This window comes from Pogoniulus pusillus, chromosome 7 (genome assembly GCF_015220805.1).
Source record: "Pogoniulus pusillus isolate bPogPus1 chromosome 7, bPogPus1.pri, whole genome shotgun sequence".
Taxonomy (NCBI): Eukaryota; Metazoa; Chordata; class Aves; order Piciformes; family Lybiidae; genus Pogoniulus; species Pogoniulus pusillus.
The window spans coordinates 26,311,574-26,329,366 of record NC_087270.1 but is presented as its reverse complement, the minus strand read 5'-3'; the positions used below and the strand labels follow the sequence as shown (position 1 = coordinate 26,329,366).

General features: G+C 50.9%; 1 protein-coding gene across 4 annotated transcripts in view; it reads left to right on the top strand.

Moving 5' to 3' along the window:
- Positions 1-17,570, top strand: part of PELI1 (pellino E3 ubiquitin protein ligase 1) — a 50,133-nt gene extending 32,563 nt beyond the window's left edge. For 3 of the 4 annotated variants that reach the window (XM_064146318.1, XM_064146316.1, XM_064146319.1), the window contains 6 exons: positions 6,242-6,383; positions 7,936-8,065; positions 10,070-10,171; positions 12,649-12,846; positions 13,340-13,534; positions 15,485-17,570. In XM_064146318.1, the coding sequence (XP_064002388.1) occupies positions 6,313-6,383; positions 7,936-8,065; positions 10,070-10,171; positions 12,649-12,846; positions 13,340-13,534; positions 15,485-16,051 (1,263 nt within the window). In that variant the 5' untranslated portion in view covers positions 6,242-6,312 and the 3' untranslated portion in view covers positions 16,052-17,570. The remainder of the gene's footprint in view (positions 1-6,241; positions 6,384-7,935; positions 8,066-10,069; positions 10,172-12,648; positions 12,847-13,339; positions 13,535-15,484) is intronic. The other variant, XM_064146317.1, reaches the window with a different exon arrangement.
- Positions 17,571-17,793: the final 223 nt, after the last annotated feature.

Sequence of the window (17,793 nt, the reverse complement as noted above, 5' to 3'; positions counted from 1 at the left end):
TCACAGCAGAGCTGCTCCAGCCCTTGGAGCATCTTTGTGGTCTCCTCTGCCCTCACTCCAGCAGCTCTGTGTCCTTCTACTGGGGATAGCAGAGTTGGAGGCAGGATTGGAGGTGAGGTCTGAGCAGAGCCCAAGGGGACAATCCCCTCTCTTGGCTTGCTGCCCACACTCCTCTGGCTGCAGCCAGCACACAGCTGCCTGCTGGCTACATGAGGGCACTGCTGGCTCCTGGGGAGCTTCTCTATCAACACCCCCAAGCCTCTTTCCACAGAGCTGGTCTCAGCCCATTCTATACCTAGTTTATATTTGTACCTGTACTTTTGATCAGTGTGTCATGTCCTGGCTTGTCTCTTTGGTCTTGCTGTTCAGTGCTGCTTTCATCTGTGAAACCCTCTGTATGCTCTCTTATTCAGACACTACCAAAGGCAAGCAGGAAAGACTAGGGAAGGAGTTAAGCTACACAGTAGCAAAAGGCTGGGCTGCTTTTCTGTGCTGCCAAGGCTTATTGTTTGGTGCTGAAAAACTCCCTTTTCTCGAAAGCAGAGAATTAATGATCTTTCCTGAGAAAGGTGAAGCCAGGCTGCTGACCTGTAGTGCCTTCACAATCTGAGTACATAGCAGCTGCATCACTCCATCTGTGCTGTGCATCCCTAGCAACAGACAGTCTGGAGCATCTTGGAAGAGGAACATAAAGCCTACTGCACTTACAGTTCCAAACTTATGTTTGGAGGAAAGGCAAACTTGTTCTTGACTGGAAGTGGGGAGAAGCCTGAGAGCTATGGTAGGTATGTGTGTTGGCAGCCCAGAAGGCAGCTGTGAGCTGGGCTGCATCCAAAGCAAGGAGGAGCAGCATGACGGAGGGGATTCTGCCTCTTTGCTTTGCTGAGACCCCACCTGCAGCACTGCATCTAGTTCTGGTGCCCCCAGCACAAGAAGGACCTAGAGCTGCTGGAGAAGGTGCAGTGGAGGCCACAAATCTGATCAGAGGGCTGGAGAACCTCTGCTGGGAGAGTTGGGGTTGTTTGACCTGGGGAAGAGAAGACTCCAGGGCGACCTTAGAACAGCCTTCCAGTACCTGAAGGGGCTCCAGTAGACCTGGGGAGGGACTTTTGACAAGTTCTGGGAGTGCTAGGATGAGGGTCAATGGCTTTGAGCTGGGAGAGAGGAGACAGAGTGGAAATTAAGGAGAAATTCTTGGCAGTAAGGGTGGGGGGACACTGGCACAGGTTGCCTAGGGAGGCTGTGATGTCCCCTCCCTGGAAGTGCTCAAGGCCAGGTTGGAGGTGTCCCTGCCCATGGCAGGAGGTTGGCACTGCATGGTCTTGCCTTTTCAGCCCAAGGTACTGTGTGCTAAGCACCCTGCCTCCAGCTCCCTTAGCCTCCGGCAGGCTTCCTTACCCTGATGACCATTTCACTGAAAACTGTTTTCACAAAAGCTTACTAGAAGCTTGCTAGGGAAAACACTCCAAGGAGAGTCACTTCCTAGTGGGGACTGCCCCATCATGGAGAGGAAAGTAACTTCCCAGTCTTTATCTCAGCTCCCAGGAACACAGTGATGTAAGGAGCTGAGTCCTTGTTGCTTGCATCAGTGGAGATCAGCAGTGGTGGCATGGATGAAATCTGGGAAGCTGGACTTGATGGGGACTCCCCATCAAAGCAGAAGTCAGCCAGTTGGGTTGGGCTTTTTGTTGATGTTGGGGTTTTGGTGGGGAGGAGGGTTTGTTTTTTTTCTCTCATTGCTTCTTCCATGTGCAAACATCTTCATCTTGAGCAACTACTGTTCTGTGTGGTCTCACACTGACTTCAGTTTGGGTGTTCTGGTCCTTTAAATCTGGAAGTTAAGGTTTTGCCTCTGAAGGGCTGAGACATAAGCACCGAAGAGAACACAGGGCAGTGAAATGTTAGGGATGTGTTCAGAGGCTTTGGTTTCTGATTCTGCAGTGGCAAAACTGCCCAATGGAGTGCTGAAGAGCTTCAGTGCTGGCGACCTTGGCTCCTGTTGTGTGCTGTCAGGTAACTGCACTGCTACATGGGAGCTGTTCTGCAGAGCAGCCTGGAGTTCACAGCCCAGTGAAGTGCTGGACAGCAATGTGGGAATCTCGGGAGGATGAAGACAAGGGGCTTTTGGGTTGGTGGTGCTCACAATCACATCGAACTCATCAAAAGCACAACTAAGTTGCATCTTTCAGTTGCTTGTTCAAGTTGTGTTGGGCTGCCTGAAATGGATTGTATTCCTAGAGCATAATTCTGCTGCAGAGATTGTCTGATCCAGTCCCCCCTGCTAGGAGTGGCTGTTCAGGGCCATGTGCAGCTCAGGTTTGAATGTTGCTAAGGGTGCAGACCCCACAGCCTCTGCATTGGGTTTTCTTTTCCCTAAGATCGCCAGTCAGGATTTCCTGGGCTGCAGCTTGGTTGTTGCCTCTCATCCCATCAGAAGGGCTGAGTTGTATTTTTTTTCTCCTTAGCAATGCTGTGTTAAATCAGAGGAGTAAGGAAAGAGCTGGGTATGAAAATTGCCAAGACAGTAAATGGAAAAGTACAGCTAGCAGATGGCAGAAAACTAAACCCTTCAGTGGACAGGACTTGTGAAAAACTCCAGCCCTTACAATACACAGAACACAAAGGAGATAACTTTATAAGAGCAGGAGGGGGAAATCCCTTTTTTGCATCTGAATCAGCACGTTTTTCTTTCATATGCTCCTTGAGAGAGGACTCCTTTTCATGCTGTGCAAGGGGGGGTTCATGCGGTACTTCAGCAGAGGGCCAGCCTGGCAGCAGCTGCAGTTGCTAGCAGTCTAGAATGCTGGCTCTGTCTTCAGAAAACGATGGGAATTTATTACAAAGAGACTTCTATTCCAGTATTTTTAGCTCAAAGCCCAGTGTTTAATGAACCTCTGCTTGGGCTCATTGAATTTACATCCTCCCCTCCCCCCACCTCATTTTAACCATTGATATGCTGCTACTCCAGCAACTCCAAAAGCTGTGCTTGGTCTGCTAACCAGAGAAGTTCTGCATGAGGCACTGTGCTTTGGCACAGGCAAGAGCTGAAGAGCTGCTAGACATGAGCAGGCAGTGTAAGCTTGCAGCCCAGAAAGCCAATGGCAGCCTGGGATGCATCCAAAGCAGTGTGGCCAAGGACAGAGAGAGGGGATCCTGCCCCTCGGCTCTATTGAGACCTCACCTGTAGGGCTGTATCCTGGGTTCTGGTTGGCATTCAATTAAATGTGAGTCAGCAGTGTGCCCAGGTAGCCAAGAAAGCCAAGGGCAGCCTGGCTAGGGTCAGAAGCAGGGTGGGCAGCAGGGACAGGAGGTGCCTATCCCCCTGTGCTCAGCACTGGGGAGGCCACAGCTCGAGTGCTGTGTTCAGCTCTGGGCCCTGCACTGCAGGAAGGACACCGAGGGGCTGGAGCCTGTGCAGAGGAGGGCAGCGAGGCTGGAGAAGGGCCTGGAGCAGCTGGGCTGTGAGGAGGGGCTGAGGGAGCTGGAGGGGGTGCAGGCTGCAGAAGAGGAGGCTGAGGGCGGAGCTCATTGCTCTCTGCAGCTCCCTGCAGGGAGGTTGGAGCAAGGAGGGGGCAGCCTCTGCTCCTTGGTGCCAAGGGACAGGAGCAGAGGAAATGGTTCCAAGCTGCCCCAGGGGAGACTCAGGCTGTATGCTAGGAAATATTTCTGCCTTGGAAGGGTTCTCAGACCTTGGAATGGTCTGCCCAGGGCTGTGCTGGAGTCCCCATCCCTGGGGATGTTGCAGTAGGCTGTGGAGCTGGTGTTGAGGGACATGGTTTAGTGCTGAGTCAAGGATTGGGCTGGATGATCTTAGAGGGTTCTGCCTGTACGTTGTGTTCTGTGATCCTGTATTGCCTGTCCATGAGTTCCTCCTGTTCCCATTTCCTGTTTTGGAGACTGAAAGATGCTAACTGGCACCCACTCTGGTTCTGTGCTAATGGCAGGCAGTTGTGGTCACCTCTTGCTCAGCCTTGTTGTGCTGTTTCAGGATGGCTTGCTGTGTGCAAGTTGCTTCACTCCTGTGATCCTTGAAGGTCTGTCAGGGCTGTGCCTGGCTTAGGGGCCTTTGGGCTTTGCTCTCTGGCAAAAGCAGACCTTGTTTTGAAATCTTTGTTGCTGCCAGTTGCATGATTTTGGGAGGAGTGTTGGATGAGGTGGGATCTTGTGATTTACACCTTGGTCCTCACCAGCATTGATGGCTCTGGGAAGAAGTTTGGGCCAGGTGGGTGTTTGGCGCTCACTCCTCCAGTGCCCAGACTATAGGAAGCAGCAAACCCCCAACTCCTCCGTGTTCTGTCCAAGTCATGAGTTCGTTAGTTCACAGTGTCACAGAACATTAGGGGTTGGAAGGACCTCTGGAGATCATCCAGTCCAACCCCCTGCCAGAGCAAGGTCACCCAGGGCAGGTCACACAGGAACACGTCAGGCAGGTTTGGAAAGGCTCCAGAGAAGGAGGCTCCACAACCTCTGGGCAGCGAAAGTCCCTCTGCAGCCTTCCTGCAGGATCACTTCAGGCACTGCCAGGCAGCTCTGAAGTCCTCCTGGAGCCTTCTCCTCTGCAGGCTGCACACTCCCAGCTCCCTCAGCCTGTCCTCATAGTAGAGAAGGAGAAAATGAAGTACTTAAAGCCAAAACATGGTCCCCACCTACAGCAGCAAGTCCCCTCCCTACCCCCCGTGCAGGTACCTGTGGGCCAGCCTTCCAGAGGCACTTCTGACTAAGCTGCAGCGCTGCTTTGCCCTGGGCTGCTGTCACCTTTTGTGACTGATGGGGACCCTTGGGGCAGCATTGCTGTTGTGTGTATTGGTGTGAAGCCTTCTCGGGTATATGGGGTAAGAAAGCCTGAAGGGGCATACAGGATATTGAGAGCACTCAGAGCAGATTGCTGGTGGGAATCAGCATATCCATGGTGATGAAGAACCTGGTATGTTGAGAGCCAGGCTTCTCTGTGAAGGAGCAAAGGGGACCAGCAGAGGGTAGAGATGAGGTCAGGAACAGGATCTTTGCCTGGAAGGAACATGAGCAAGGTGTCAGGCACTGCCACATCCTTTTCTCTGCTGTTGGAACAGAAGTGGCCAGATAAAGTCTGCAAGGTGATGCATTTCTGCTGTTATCTGAGGTCTGGCTGAGGCAGAAGACTCTGGTTCCAGTATTGCAGTGGTGACCAAAGCTGATGACAGGGTTCCAGAAATGTTACCTGGGCCAAAAACGTGCACTTGCACATCAGTGCTAACAAAGCTTTGTAGCTTTCCCTTGGTCTAAAGATTTCCCTGGGAGGAACAAGGGAATGATTTTGTCTCTGGTAAGGCCTCAAACAGGCCAGCACCCCCTTTTCCCTTATTGAATGCTCTGGTGGATGCTGGAGGCTTGGAGCAGGCTGACCAGAGATGATGTGGAGTTTACTTTTCTGGAGACTTTCCAAACCCACCTGAATGTGTTCCTGGGTGACCTGCCCTAGCAGAGGGGTTGGACTGGATGATCTCTGTGGAGGTCCTTTCCAACCCCCACCATTCTGCCGTTCCTTTATAAGACAGTCACAAGTGGGTAGAGTAGCTCAGAGGTGTCTGGAAATGTTACTAATGAGAAGCAGTAACAAAATGCTAGTGTGAACTGTTCTTCAGAACAGAAGTGTGACCAAAAAATGGATCTCGAGAGACTTTTCTCACTGAGAGTTCTATGGAATTCCCTCGGGAAGTCTGCTTCGAACAGCTCTTTGTAGTCCTTGTCTCTGGTGAAATAGGAGAGGTCACAATGTACACCCAAACTTGTCCCACAGCTTCCTTCCATCTGGAAACCCAGACCTCTCTTGGAAAGCCCTGACCCAGATCCTTTCCATGGGAACTTCAGTCTTTCTAGTTGCTTTGGTGCCTGCTTGTGTTTTCTTCTTGAAGTTTAACCGCTGTCTGGTTCAGCTGTTGATAGCTGAACCCAACATAGGAAGTGAAGATGGATCCTGGTGGTACTTTTCTGTACTGCTGCCAGAAGTGCCAATGTTTCAGCAAGGCCATGCTGGAGTCTGCTAAAGGCACTGGTGAGATTTTGGTGGTCTGGTGGAACTTCCACAACTTCAACCTTGATCCATGTGGCTCTGCATGGATCTGAAATGGTATCAGGCAAACCCAAGCTGTGGGCAATGCAAAGTGTGGTACCTGCTGCCATCAGATAGCTTGGAGCATTGAGTAACTAATCTATTTGAGCCTTTTCACTTGCAGCTAACATTGTCCTTTTTCTCTTTTCACAGGAGATAATGAGCAAAGTGTGCCACAGCTCTTGATCAGAGACGTGAAGCTGGAGAAGCCGCTAGCTAAGCTCATGTTTTCTCCTGATCAAGACAATCATCCGTCCAAGGCACCAGTCAAATATGGTGAACTGATCGTGTTAGGGTGAGTGGCTGTGGCTTGGGGAAAGGGAGAATGAAGAAACAATTTCAGGGTCCACTCAAAGCAGGTAAAATGTTGGTTGCTGTGAGATGGTCCCACAAACAACCACTTCAGCTCCCCCTCCTGCAGCACATCTCATGGGCGTGCAGCTGAGTCACCAGCTGCTCGGCACGGCTGTGCTCCCTGAGCTCATCTCAGACAAGCACACAGTAACAGGGTGGGCTGGGCTGGAAGGAATCTCCAAAGCTCATCCAGTCCAACCCCCTACACTCAGCAGGGACATCCTCCACTAGAGCAGGTTGTCTACAGCCCTCTCCAGCCTCACCTTGAGTATCTCCAGGGATGGGCCCCAACCATCTCCCTGGGCGACTTACTGCAGTGTTCCAGCCGCCTCCTGCTGCAGAATTTGTTCCTCACATCCAATCTCAATCTATTCTGGTGAACAGTCTCTCTGCAGCCTTCTTATAGCCCCTCTTGGTACTGGCAGGCTGTTGTTAGGTCTGCTTGGAGCCTTCTCTAGGCTGACCGACCCCAGCTCCCTCAGCCCGTCCTCCTAGCAGAGCTGCTCCCTCAGCACGGAGTGCTGCCTTCTGCAGTGGCAGTCAGGTGCTGTAGATCATGGCCTGCTTTGGAACGTGGCTTTGTTGTGACAGCCTGAGCATGTAGCTCTCAACACCAGGGATAGACTGAAGCTGGTTTTCAGCTCTTGTGTCTTCCCTGAGTGGGTGTTTTGTGGCAAAAGTCAGGTTGTGAAGGCTTTCCCAGCTGGTTCCAGGTTGGGCCCAAACAGATGAGCAGCATCATGTGGAAGGGGCAGCTCCCTGGGAGGTCAAGTAAAATAAAGCTTTCTAAGAGCATCATAGCTGACTCTACATCCAAGTGCAAACAGAAAGGTTTCACTGAAGCCTGTCTGCCTACTGGCCTGTTCGTGCTGGCATGTTCAAAGTCAGAGGTTGAGGGGTTTCTAATGGAGTAAGCAGAAGTCTTGGAGGACGTTTTCTTTCAGGTCTTTACTTCGGCCGCAGCTCTCTAAAACGCCAGCTCCCCACCAGGGCTGCTGAGCAGATAGAGCCTTGCATTTACCATGTGAACACATCATTTGAAGGGAAAGCTCTAGGCAGGCATCTAAACTTGGTGTCATGTTTGAGACCCATGTCTTCAGTCTTCCCTCAGTACCCTGACACTTAAGAATATTGATCATAGAATCACAGAATCATTTCAGTAGGGAGATACCTTTTAAGGTCATTGAGCCCAATCATCTTTGAGGCCTGCAATTCAGGGAAGAGCATAAAGCAAAAACCTGTGGACAGTAACTCTGAGATGACTCTGGAGAGTATTCTCTGCCCTACAAGCTTCATCTGTGCCTACTGCCCTCCTGTGGGTGTGTTTTCAGTTCTCAGATTTAAATGGGGTTAGTCTGCAGTCTGTAACACTCACCGGCTGTGCTAACTAAAATGACTTGGTGCTTAAAGTGACAGTTCCTGTGGGCCTGTGTCCCATGAGAAATGAAATCATTCAAGAAGATTGACTTGGTGCTTTCTCTGCTTTTTGATAGGTACAATGGGTCTCTCCCAAATGGAGACAGAGGAAGAAGAAAAAGTAGATTTGCTTTATTTAAAAGGCCCAAGGCAAATGGGGTGAAACCCAGCACTGTGCATATTGCCTGTACCCCTCAAGCAGCAAAGGTAAGCTGGAGTTAAGTCTTACATCTCCTCTAACAGAGCTGTGTACAGTCAGTGCTGTGCTGGTGAGATGAAATGATGTAAAAAGCCTGAAGTTCTGGCCCTGAAAAGCGTGCTTTGTGTTCATCCAAGGGGCTTGATACCTATCAGGGTTAGCAAGAAACCAGTTGGCAAAAACAAATCTTGAGCTTAGTCCTTGCCACGTCCAGAAAGAAAACTGTGGGTTTGAGATGCCTGTTGAGAAACACTGGCTGGGAATCACTTTGTTTTGTTTGCCTTCCAAAGTCACTGCAGATGTCTGCTCTAGGCTTCCTGTGTGTGCACTCACTCCTGCTGCAGGGTTGGCTGACTGCTGCACGTGAAGCCAAAGCTCTGCCTCTACCAGTTCCAGACAGTGGGGAGGAATTCCCCAGGGATGAGGACAGGCGGGCTTTGCAGGGCTTGTAATCGGTTTCAGAGTTCCCATTAAGAAGCAGGAAAGGCTGGGCTCAGATCTTGCAGTTGTTTCATGTTCAGAACAAGTATCTTAGAGGTAAGGCACTGCTGAGGAATCTTCTTGCGTGGCGGCAGGTTAAGTGTAGGCACAGTTAGGTTCAGTACCAAGTGGGACATCTCTGCTGAAGCCAATGGAATCTGAGAGTATTTCGTTGTCTGGAATCTCCACTAGCCACATCAGGCTTTTAAATACTGGAGTGTGCTGAGTGTTTGGCTTCCTGAGTCCCTTGACACTAAAGAATATTGGTCATAGAATCACAGAATCATTTCAGTTGGCAAAAACCTTTTAAGGACATCAAGCCAAACATTTCTGAGGTCTTAAATCCAGGGAATGGCGTAAAGTATCCTGAAAACAGAAGAGATTTGCTAATGATTTTGTTAACCAGCTCTTGCAATAGAATTACATCTACAGGAGAGCTGTGCAAAGACCTTTGATAATTCATAGAATCACAGAACAGCTCAGGACCTCAGATCATCCAGTTCCACCCCCCTGCCATGGTCAGGGATACCTCCAACTAGCCCAGCTTGCTCAAGGCCTCATCCAACCCAGCTTTGAACACCTCCAGGAAGGCAACATCCACAGCCTCCCTGAGCAACCTGTGCCAGAGCCTCCCCACCCTCGCTGCCAAGATTTTTTTTCTCATCTTCAGTCTCAAATCTCTCCTCTCCCAGTTTTGGAAAGCTGCTCTAAGGCCTCCCTGGAGGCTTCTCTTCTCCAGGCTGAACAGCCTCAGCTCTTCCAGCCTGTCCCTATAGCATAGGTTCTTCAGCACTCTAAGCATCTTCATGGTTCTTCCTGTGCTGAAGTCCCCAGAACTGGTGGCAGTGCTGCAGGTGGGATCTCAGCAGAGCAGAGGGGCAGAATCCCCTCCCTGCCCTGCCGCAGTTGCACTGCTTTATGGTCTTCTAGCAAGTGTTGTTTAGAAGCACTTCTAGAAAAGCATTTGTTCAGGTCCTGCTGGGTAGTTGCAGAACACAAACCCATACTGACTAAGCAAAACCCAGATTATTTTGTTAGAGTTCCTGCAACCTGTGTGATTCCTCCATTTCACTCTCTTTACCTTCACTATTTGTTAGATGTTTTTAATCTATGTATGCTACTAATCAGAACTGGGTTTGGTCTGAGCTTGGATCCTGGCTTCAGAATGCAATCCTGAAGTTCTGTGCTCAGTTTGCTATTGGAGAAGTTCAGGCTGAGAGGGCCATGATGTCATTGGGCTCGGTTCTAGTCTGTGCACTCTTAGGGGGTTTGCTGTAAGAAGCCAGTGTTGCTTTAAGATGGAGCAAGCCTGAAGAGCTGCTTTTGTGTGGTCAGCAGACCAGTTGGGGCTGCAGCTTTTTTTCAACAGCCAGGGCTGGCTTTTGTTATAACACTTGGTGTGTCGATACCAGGCATTTGCCTTAATGCATTAATTGAGCAGAGGAGAGCCTGGCTGTCTAGGTGCTGTGCTTTGCTCCTGTGCTCAGCAGCCCGTTTGCTGGATCACTAACCGCTGGCATCTTTTTCCCTAGGCAATAAGCAATAAAGACCAGCACAGCATCTCTTACACTTTGTCTCGGGCCCAGACAGTAGTGGTTGAATATACCCATGACAGCAACACAGACATGTTTCAGGTATGTGAAGTGAATATGATTTGTAAATGTACATCTAAGTGTGCTCTTCCCAGCAGGAGTTCCTGCCTAAAGGCCATTTTCCTCAGACCCAAAAGTTTGCACTTTTCTCTTCAGAGACATTTCATTCTGCTCCTTCCAAAGGCCATGTGTATCTGTGCCTCTCTTCTTGTATGGCAGTGGTGAAAGTTGGGTTTGGGGCTGTTTTGTGACTGAGGCACAGGATCAGTTGTGCCCTGCCTCTCATGGAGCCTGTCTTCTAGTCTCTCCTTGCAAAATGAAAGCAGGAGGTTCTCCTGAATCACTGGGTTCTTTTGCTTCTAGCACTGGGGGAGGAATTCGGGATCAGCCATCTGGAGATGGGGTGGAAGATGTATAGTGGGATAACACAGGAAAGTTTTGGACACAGCTAGAATGAAAAGCACCCAAAACTCCTTCAGTCAAACCCAGAGCTAAGTCTAAGGCACAGGGAGATAAGTAGAGAGGAGGCCAAATTATGGTGTGCTGCAAGCCTCTTTGCAGTTCCTGTGTTTGCACAGACATTTGCAGCTGTGGTGTCCCCTCAGATCTTCTAATTGTTTCCTGTTCTCTGATTCCTTCTGCTTGTTTTGGAGGGGGTTTGTGGGTGCCTTGTTCTGATTCCTGCCCTGATCTTTCATTGATGACTTCACATTTGCTGTTGTCACCAATTTATAACAAGGAGTTTTGCTGTCACAGCATTTGGCTGTGACACCACTGCAGAATCAAAGGGGGTAGAGGAGGTGTTGGTAAGTGGTGGAGGAAGCTGCTATGCAACTGTAGATGTCCACAATGGAGCAGAAAGGCTGTAAGGAGTTCACTGCCACCTCATTATTGCTTGTGTGACTGTTCTCTGTGCGTGCTGTGGCATGCACCCTGCCCTGACCCTGCCAGGGCAGTCCCTACATGCTGATGGCTTAGCCTGCCTAAGAAGCAACAGAAAAATGCATTCTGACAAAGTAGTTGCAGACTCAGGAAAGCTCTTCAGCCTTCACCAAAGAGCACCTGAGGATTTTGGGCCTCCTGCCAGCAGTTAGCCTTAATGTAAACAGCGATTCTGTAAGAGGCTGAGAGCTTTGGAAGTGAGTGAAAGGTAGGAAGAGGGATTTAAACCTGTTTGTGTGAATGTCTGAGAGAGGATATAATTTCTCTTCATACTGCAACCAGATCCTCTTCCTTAAATGCCTTTTTAAAGTGTGTCAAAACCATTAGTCAGAAGGATTATAGAGTCGTTTGAGTTGGAGAAGCCCTTTAAGCTCACCCAGCCCAACCAGTCTCTGACTCTACCAAGGCTGGGGCTGAACCATGGCCCTCAGCATTGCATCTCTGACTCTTTGGAACACCTCTTTGGGCATTCAACCATCTCCCTGCGCAGTCTGTGTCAGGCTTTGGGAACCTTTTCAGTCAAGAAGTTCCTTCTCATCTCCAACCTAAAACCTTCCTTGGAGCAAGCTGAGGCCATTTCCTCTGCTTCTGTCATTTGTTTATAGGAAGCAGAGCCCAACCCCCACCTTGCTCCAGCATCTTTTCAAGGAGCTGTAGAGAGCAATGAGGTCTCCCCTCAGCCTCATCTTTTCCCCCAGGCCCCTCAGCTGCTCCTCCCCAGCCTGCTTATCCAGACCCTTCCCCAGCTTCCTTGCCCTCCTCTGGACCTGCCTCAGCCCCTCGATATCCTTTTTGGAGTAAGAGCCCCAGAACTGAACCCAGTACTCAAAGGTGTAGCCTCCCCCAGTGAAGGGACTCTTGCAAGCAGAGAAGGTGACACAGCTGCTAGAAAAAGAGGATTGCAGCCAAATCTTGGCATTTTTTGTTGTGCTTTGTGCATAGTGGTGTAAGCCCTTCTGCCACAAACATCTTGGATGTGGTCTGTCCCAACAGCCTTGCTGCTTCTCAGTGCCTCACCAGAGATGGAGAGTCAGCTCACAGTCTAATTGTCCCACATCCACACCTCCACCTAGTCTGGCACTGTTCAGAGTGCTCTGGGCGTGCAGGAAGACTCAATGTCTTTTTTTCTGTCTCACTGCTATTCCCTGGCTGCTTGGGCAGTGCTGCAGCTGGTCCAGCTGCCTTTCCACTGAGAAGGACTTCACTGGGGAATTGTCTGAGGATGGATTTAATTACAGCATTTTCTTTGCCCTTCCTTCATCTGGCTGAATGCAGCTTTTAGAATAACTGCTGGCCTGGAGGTGGAATCACTGATGAGCACAGGTTAGGTTTTCAGAAAGCTAAGTTTAGGCTGGTGACAGGGAACACTTTCAAACGAAATGCCATAGAACCATAGACCAGCTCTATCCCAAACCCCCTGCCACGAGCAGGGACGCCTCCCAACTAGAGCAGGTCTCTTACGGCGCCAGCAAGCCTGGCCTCCGTCGGTTGGTTTGTTCCCTTGGTTGCTTGTAGCTGTGGGGAGCCGGAGGGCGGCTGCTGTCTGGGCGGTCTGCCTGATGCCGTTGCCTTTGCAGATTGGCCGCTCGACGGAGAGCCCTATCGACTTCGTGGTGACTGACACGGTGCCGGGCAGCCAGAGCAACGTGGACACGCAGTCGGTGCAGAGCACCATCTCCAGGTTTGCCTGCAGGATCATCTGCCAGCGCAGCCCCCCCTTCACCGCCAGCATATGTGCCGCCGGCTTCGACTCCTCCAAAAACATCTTCCTAGGGGTAAGGCAGCCCTGCCATCACAGCGTCCCAGGGTGTTAGGGGCTGGAAGGGACCTCTGGAAAGCTTCCAGGCCAAGCCCCCTGACAGAGCAGGACCAGAGAATCTAGCACAGGTCACACAGGAACACATCCAGACAGTGCTGGAAAGGCTCCAGAGAAGGAGGCTCCACAACCTCTCTGGGCAGCCTGTGCCAGGGCTCTGGCACCCTTACAGTTAAGCAGTTCTTCCTCATGTTGAGGTGGAGCTTCCTGTGCTGCAGTTTCCATCCAGTGCCCCTTGTGCTGTCACAGGGTGTAGGTGTGAAGAGGCTGCCCTTCTTTTCTGACCCCCAGCCCTCAGCTATTGATAGACATTGCTCAGGTCCCGTCTCAGCCTTCTCTAACCAGTCTCAGGGCTCTAAGCCTTTCTTTGCATTCTGCCCAGGCTGCTTTTAACACTCATACTGAAATCCACTACAGCCACCTGGAAGGTTTTGTTGACATGTTCCTCTTAGGAGAAGGCTGCCAAATGGAAGACATCCGATGGGCAAATGGATGGGCTGACCACCAATGGAGTTCTTGTCATGCATCCTCGGAATGGATTTACAGAGGACTCCAAGCCAGGGGTGTGGAGAGAGATCTCTGTGTGTGGGAATGTGTTCAGCCTCCGTGAAACCAGATCAGCTCAGCAGAGGGGGAAAATGGTAAGAGTAAGTGACCCGTCTTTGCTGCAGCCTCTTGAGAGTGGATCCAGCCATAAACAGTACAGCCTGGTCACTTGGGAGGAGCCTGCTCTCTTCACTCCAGGTGTCATCTCTGTCCTTAGCTTCACTGACTGCCTTCGCTCAGGGAGGTGTCTTGCTCAGCCTCGGTAGCTGACAAGAGTTCCTCTGCGGATGGGGACCTCGCTGCAGCTCCAGGCTACTCCCCTGCAGGGAGTGGCCAGTCCCCTGTGCTGCAAGCAAGCTGCTGTGGGCATACACCTGCTCCACAAACTATTTTCCTGATCCTTCCCTTTGAGTTGATGTTTTTCAGGTTTTCCCACTTTCCCTTTTGAATAGAATGACCAAGAACAGTGATGGTTTCAGTGATGCACACCTAGGTAGCTGTGTGCCCATTGCCACCCTGGCATGCCAAGTATGGCTCTTGTTTCTAAAGTAGTGTTGCTGCTTTGTTCTGCTGTGGCATGGAATCCCTTAGCAAAAGGAAATGCTGTAGGAACACTTCAGTGAGGCATTTAGCTGGGAATGCTGGCTTCTAGAGGAGAGGAAAGCCATGTCCAAAGGTATGGGTGACAAAACCAGTTTAAAACAGGGTGGAGGACTAAACATGACCAGGCCTGTGCCAATCCTCCTTGATGCATTTTAAATAACTTAGTCCTATAGAAATGGAATTCAGAGGAATTTGGAGAACAGCTGAGCTTGTGACCAGCAGCCTGGCCTGAATCAGCAGTGGTATGGGCAGTCTGAGCAGGGCAGGGATTGTCCTTCTGAGGAGGCCACACCTGGAGTGCTGGGTTCAGTTCTGGGCCCCCACACCAGAAGGACACTGAGGGGGGGCTGAAGGGGGTCAGGTGAAGGGTCTGGAGAACAGGGTTGGGGAGGAGCAGCTGAGGAAGCTGGGCTTATGCAGCCTGGAGGAGGCTGAGGGGAGACCTCATTGCTCTCTATAGCTCCCAGAGAGAAGGCTGGAACCAGGTGGGGGTTGGGCTTTGCTCCCTAAGAACAAGTGATAGGAGAGGAAAAGACCTCAAGCTGCACCAGGGAAGAGTTAGGTTGGAGATTAGCAGGAAATTCTTCCCTGAAAGGGTTCCCAAAGCCTGACACAGGTTGCCCATGGAGATGGTTGAATGCCCATGCTTGGAGGCGTTTCCAAGGCAGAGATGTGCCGAGGGCTATGGCTTGGCCTGAGCCTTGGCAAAGTTAGAAAATGGTTAGGCTGGAGGATCTGAAAGGGCTTTTCCAGCTGCTGTGGTTCTATGGTACATGCTGTTGAGGCTGGAGAGGAGCTTTTCTCACTTCCTTTTGTGTATGCCTTCATCTTTTCTGAAGGGTTTGGTTGTTTTCTTTTGAAAACAGAGAGGAGCAGCTCTGGGCTCTCCGAGGTTATGTCACATAGGACAATCTGTCAGGAGCTGCTCGAAACTCCTGGCTCTTGGATCTGGCTGAATTTTCCAGGCAGATTGCAGAATCACAGAAACATTCAGATTGGAGAAGACCCTTGGGATCAGCAAGTCCAACCAATGACCCTGCTATTCAGGGTTCATCCTTAGAACCATATCCCCAAGCAGCACATCCTAATGACCTTGAAACTCCTCCAGACTTGGTGACTCTGCCACCTTCCTGGGCAGCCTGTGCCAGTGCTTGACCACTCTTGCTGGCAAAAACTTCTTCCTAATGTCTAATCTTGCCCTGCTGCAGCTTGAGACCTTTCCCTCTTGTTCTGTCACTAATTACCTGTGAGAAGAGCCCATCACCAGCTTCCACACAGCCTCCTTTCAGGGAGCAGTAGAGAGCCATGAGCCTCTGCCTCCTCTCCTCCAAAATAACCATCCCCAGCTCCCTCAGTCACCCTGCAGAAGGTGTCCAGGCTGAGGGTGCATCCCGTTGCTCTCCTGGTAAGCTTAGGTGACCCTGCTCTTCCCTTGTGCCCTCGGCTAGGTGGAGAACGAGTCGAACCAGCTGCAGGACGGCTCCCTGATCGACCTGTGCGGGGCCACGCTGCTGTGGCGCACGGCCGAGGGGCTGGCGCGCACTCCCACCCTCAAGCACCTGGAGGCGCTGCGGCAGGAGATCAACGCGGCCAGGCCGCAGTGCCCCGTGGGCTTCAACACCTTGGCGTTCCCCAGCATGAAGAGGAAAGACGTGGTGGATGAAAAACAGCCCTGGGTGTACCTGAGCTGCGGCCACGTCCACGGCTACCACAACTGGGGGAACAAGGAGGAGAGGGACGGCAAGGACCGCGAGTGCCCCATGTGCCGCTCGGTCGGCCCCTACGTGCCGCTGTGGCTGGGCTGCGAGGCCGGCTTCTACGTGGACGCGGGACCCCCCACTCACGCCTTCAGCCCCTGCGGACACGTTTGCTCGGAAAAGACGACTGCTTACTGGTCCCAAATCCCCCTGCCCCACGGGACCCACACGTTCCACGCGGCCTGCCCCTTCTGCGCCCATCAGCTGGCTGGTGAGCAGGGCTACATCAGGCTCATCTTCCAGGGACCGCTGGACTAGCCGCGGGCCGCGACAGACCCTTCTGCCGAGCCGCTCCGCCTCTCAGCCGCCCTATTCCTTCTCGCTGAGCTCTGCCGGCTTCCTTAAGATGAAGAATCGTGGGGGGAGGGGGTTTGGTCGTCTTTCTTGAGAAGTCTGGAAGGACAAGAGAGAACTCCTGGGTTGTTTGTTTTTTTTTGGTTAACCCCTCCTGACTTGCTGAAGGAAACATTGCAGGGGGAGCTCAGATGCCTTCTGTTTAGTGGTTTTTGAATCACACCCACATGGGATTTGCAAGTTGCTTCATTCCTTTTGTATATGGGAGGGTAAACAGTTCAAAGATGAAGTTTGCAGCTGAGATGAAAACCTTGTAAAATACAACATGTACATGGACCCTTTTCTATTTATCTTTGTTACTGAAGATGGTGTACAGTTGTTTAGAGGGTGGCATGGTCGTGGTGTGGTATATCCAGCAGCTGGATGTGTGTGGAGTAGCTCTGGATGGAGAAGAATGTGGGATGGAGATGGTAGAAAAATCTTTTTTTTTTTTTTTTGTCTAATCTAAAATACTGAGTTCTTAGAGTAGCTAAAATGCTTTTGAAACTAAGCAGATGCTGGTGGTGTAGTGGGCTGCTTTAATCTTGCTGAGAGGTAGCTAAGGAGGAGACGTCTTACAAGGTCTTTTTGGTAGTACTGCAGATTTGGTTATGAGAGAATTTACCAGGCTCTTGGAATATGCAACTTAGTTGAAATTAAGGGTTTTTTTCCTCCCTTCATGCTAACTCATCTCCTTATTTAGCATTAGTGAGACTTGTAAGGGGTTTCCCAGCACTTGGTGTGAGCAGAAGCTGAGAGGTGAGGCTGGTTCTGTGCCCTGCCATTCAGGGCAGGGCAGAAGCTGAGAGGTGAGGCTGGTTCTGTGCCTGCCATTCAGGGCAGGGCACGAGGAGAGGTGGCTGTGCCACGCACACGCGTGAGGAGCAGGGAGCCTGGCCACAGGAAAGGCCAGTGCACTGCGTCCAGCTTGGCTGCTTCAGGGCAAGTCCACAGCTTCACCTGAGCATTCAGTTGAGCCTTTTCTTTGTCAGCTTCATCTTTTTTTTTTCCTCCCAGAAGAAACCCACATTGCAGATTCCTCCGCTTTGGAGCAGAGCTGCAGTTTGCCTTTGGAAACAGTTTGAAACATTCTGGGTGTGAAGAGAGAGGCGTCCTGAGTTCACTTGGACTGTCAGTTGTCTCCAGTTTTGACCAGAAGTTCTCTCTGTTGTTTGGTTCTCCGGCCATGCATGTGCTGGGCAGCCTGTATGCTGAGTCAGCTGTCACATACAAGGAACTGCTCTTTACTCCCTTGCCGTAGAACCCAACTCACCCGGACATGTTCCAGGTTAGATGCATTAAGTAAGAAAAGTTCTGCAGCAGGAAGTCCCTGTGTCCTAGCTGTTCTAATCATTTTATCCAAACTCTTCTGATATTGTAGTTTTAATTTTTATTTGCCAATTAATTTATTCCAATGCCATGAGTAAACTTTTCAAACACACAATTGCTGGGATCGTCTCTTGCTTCGCTTCCAAAAGATGCCAAAGGGAGCTGCAGGTGGCTCTGGTGCTGTCACAGGAGGTGTCTGCTCAGAAGCTGTGGATTCAGGTCAGACAGCAGCAACTGGAAAGAGTTTGCCTGTTACAATGGTCATGGGTTTGAAAGGCCTCTTGCAGAGTTGGCATTTTGGTGTGTGTTTTATATTGAAGCCAGCAGCAGCTGTGGGA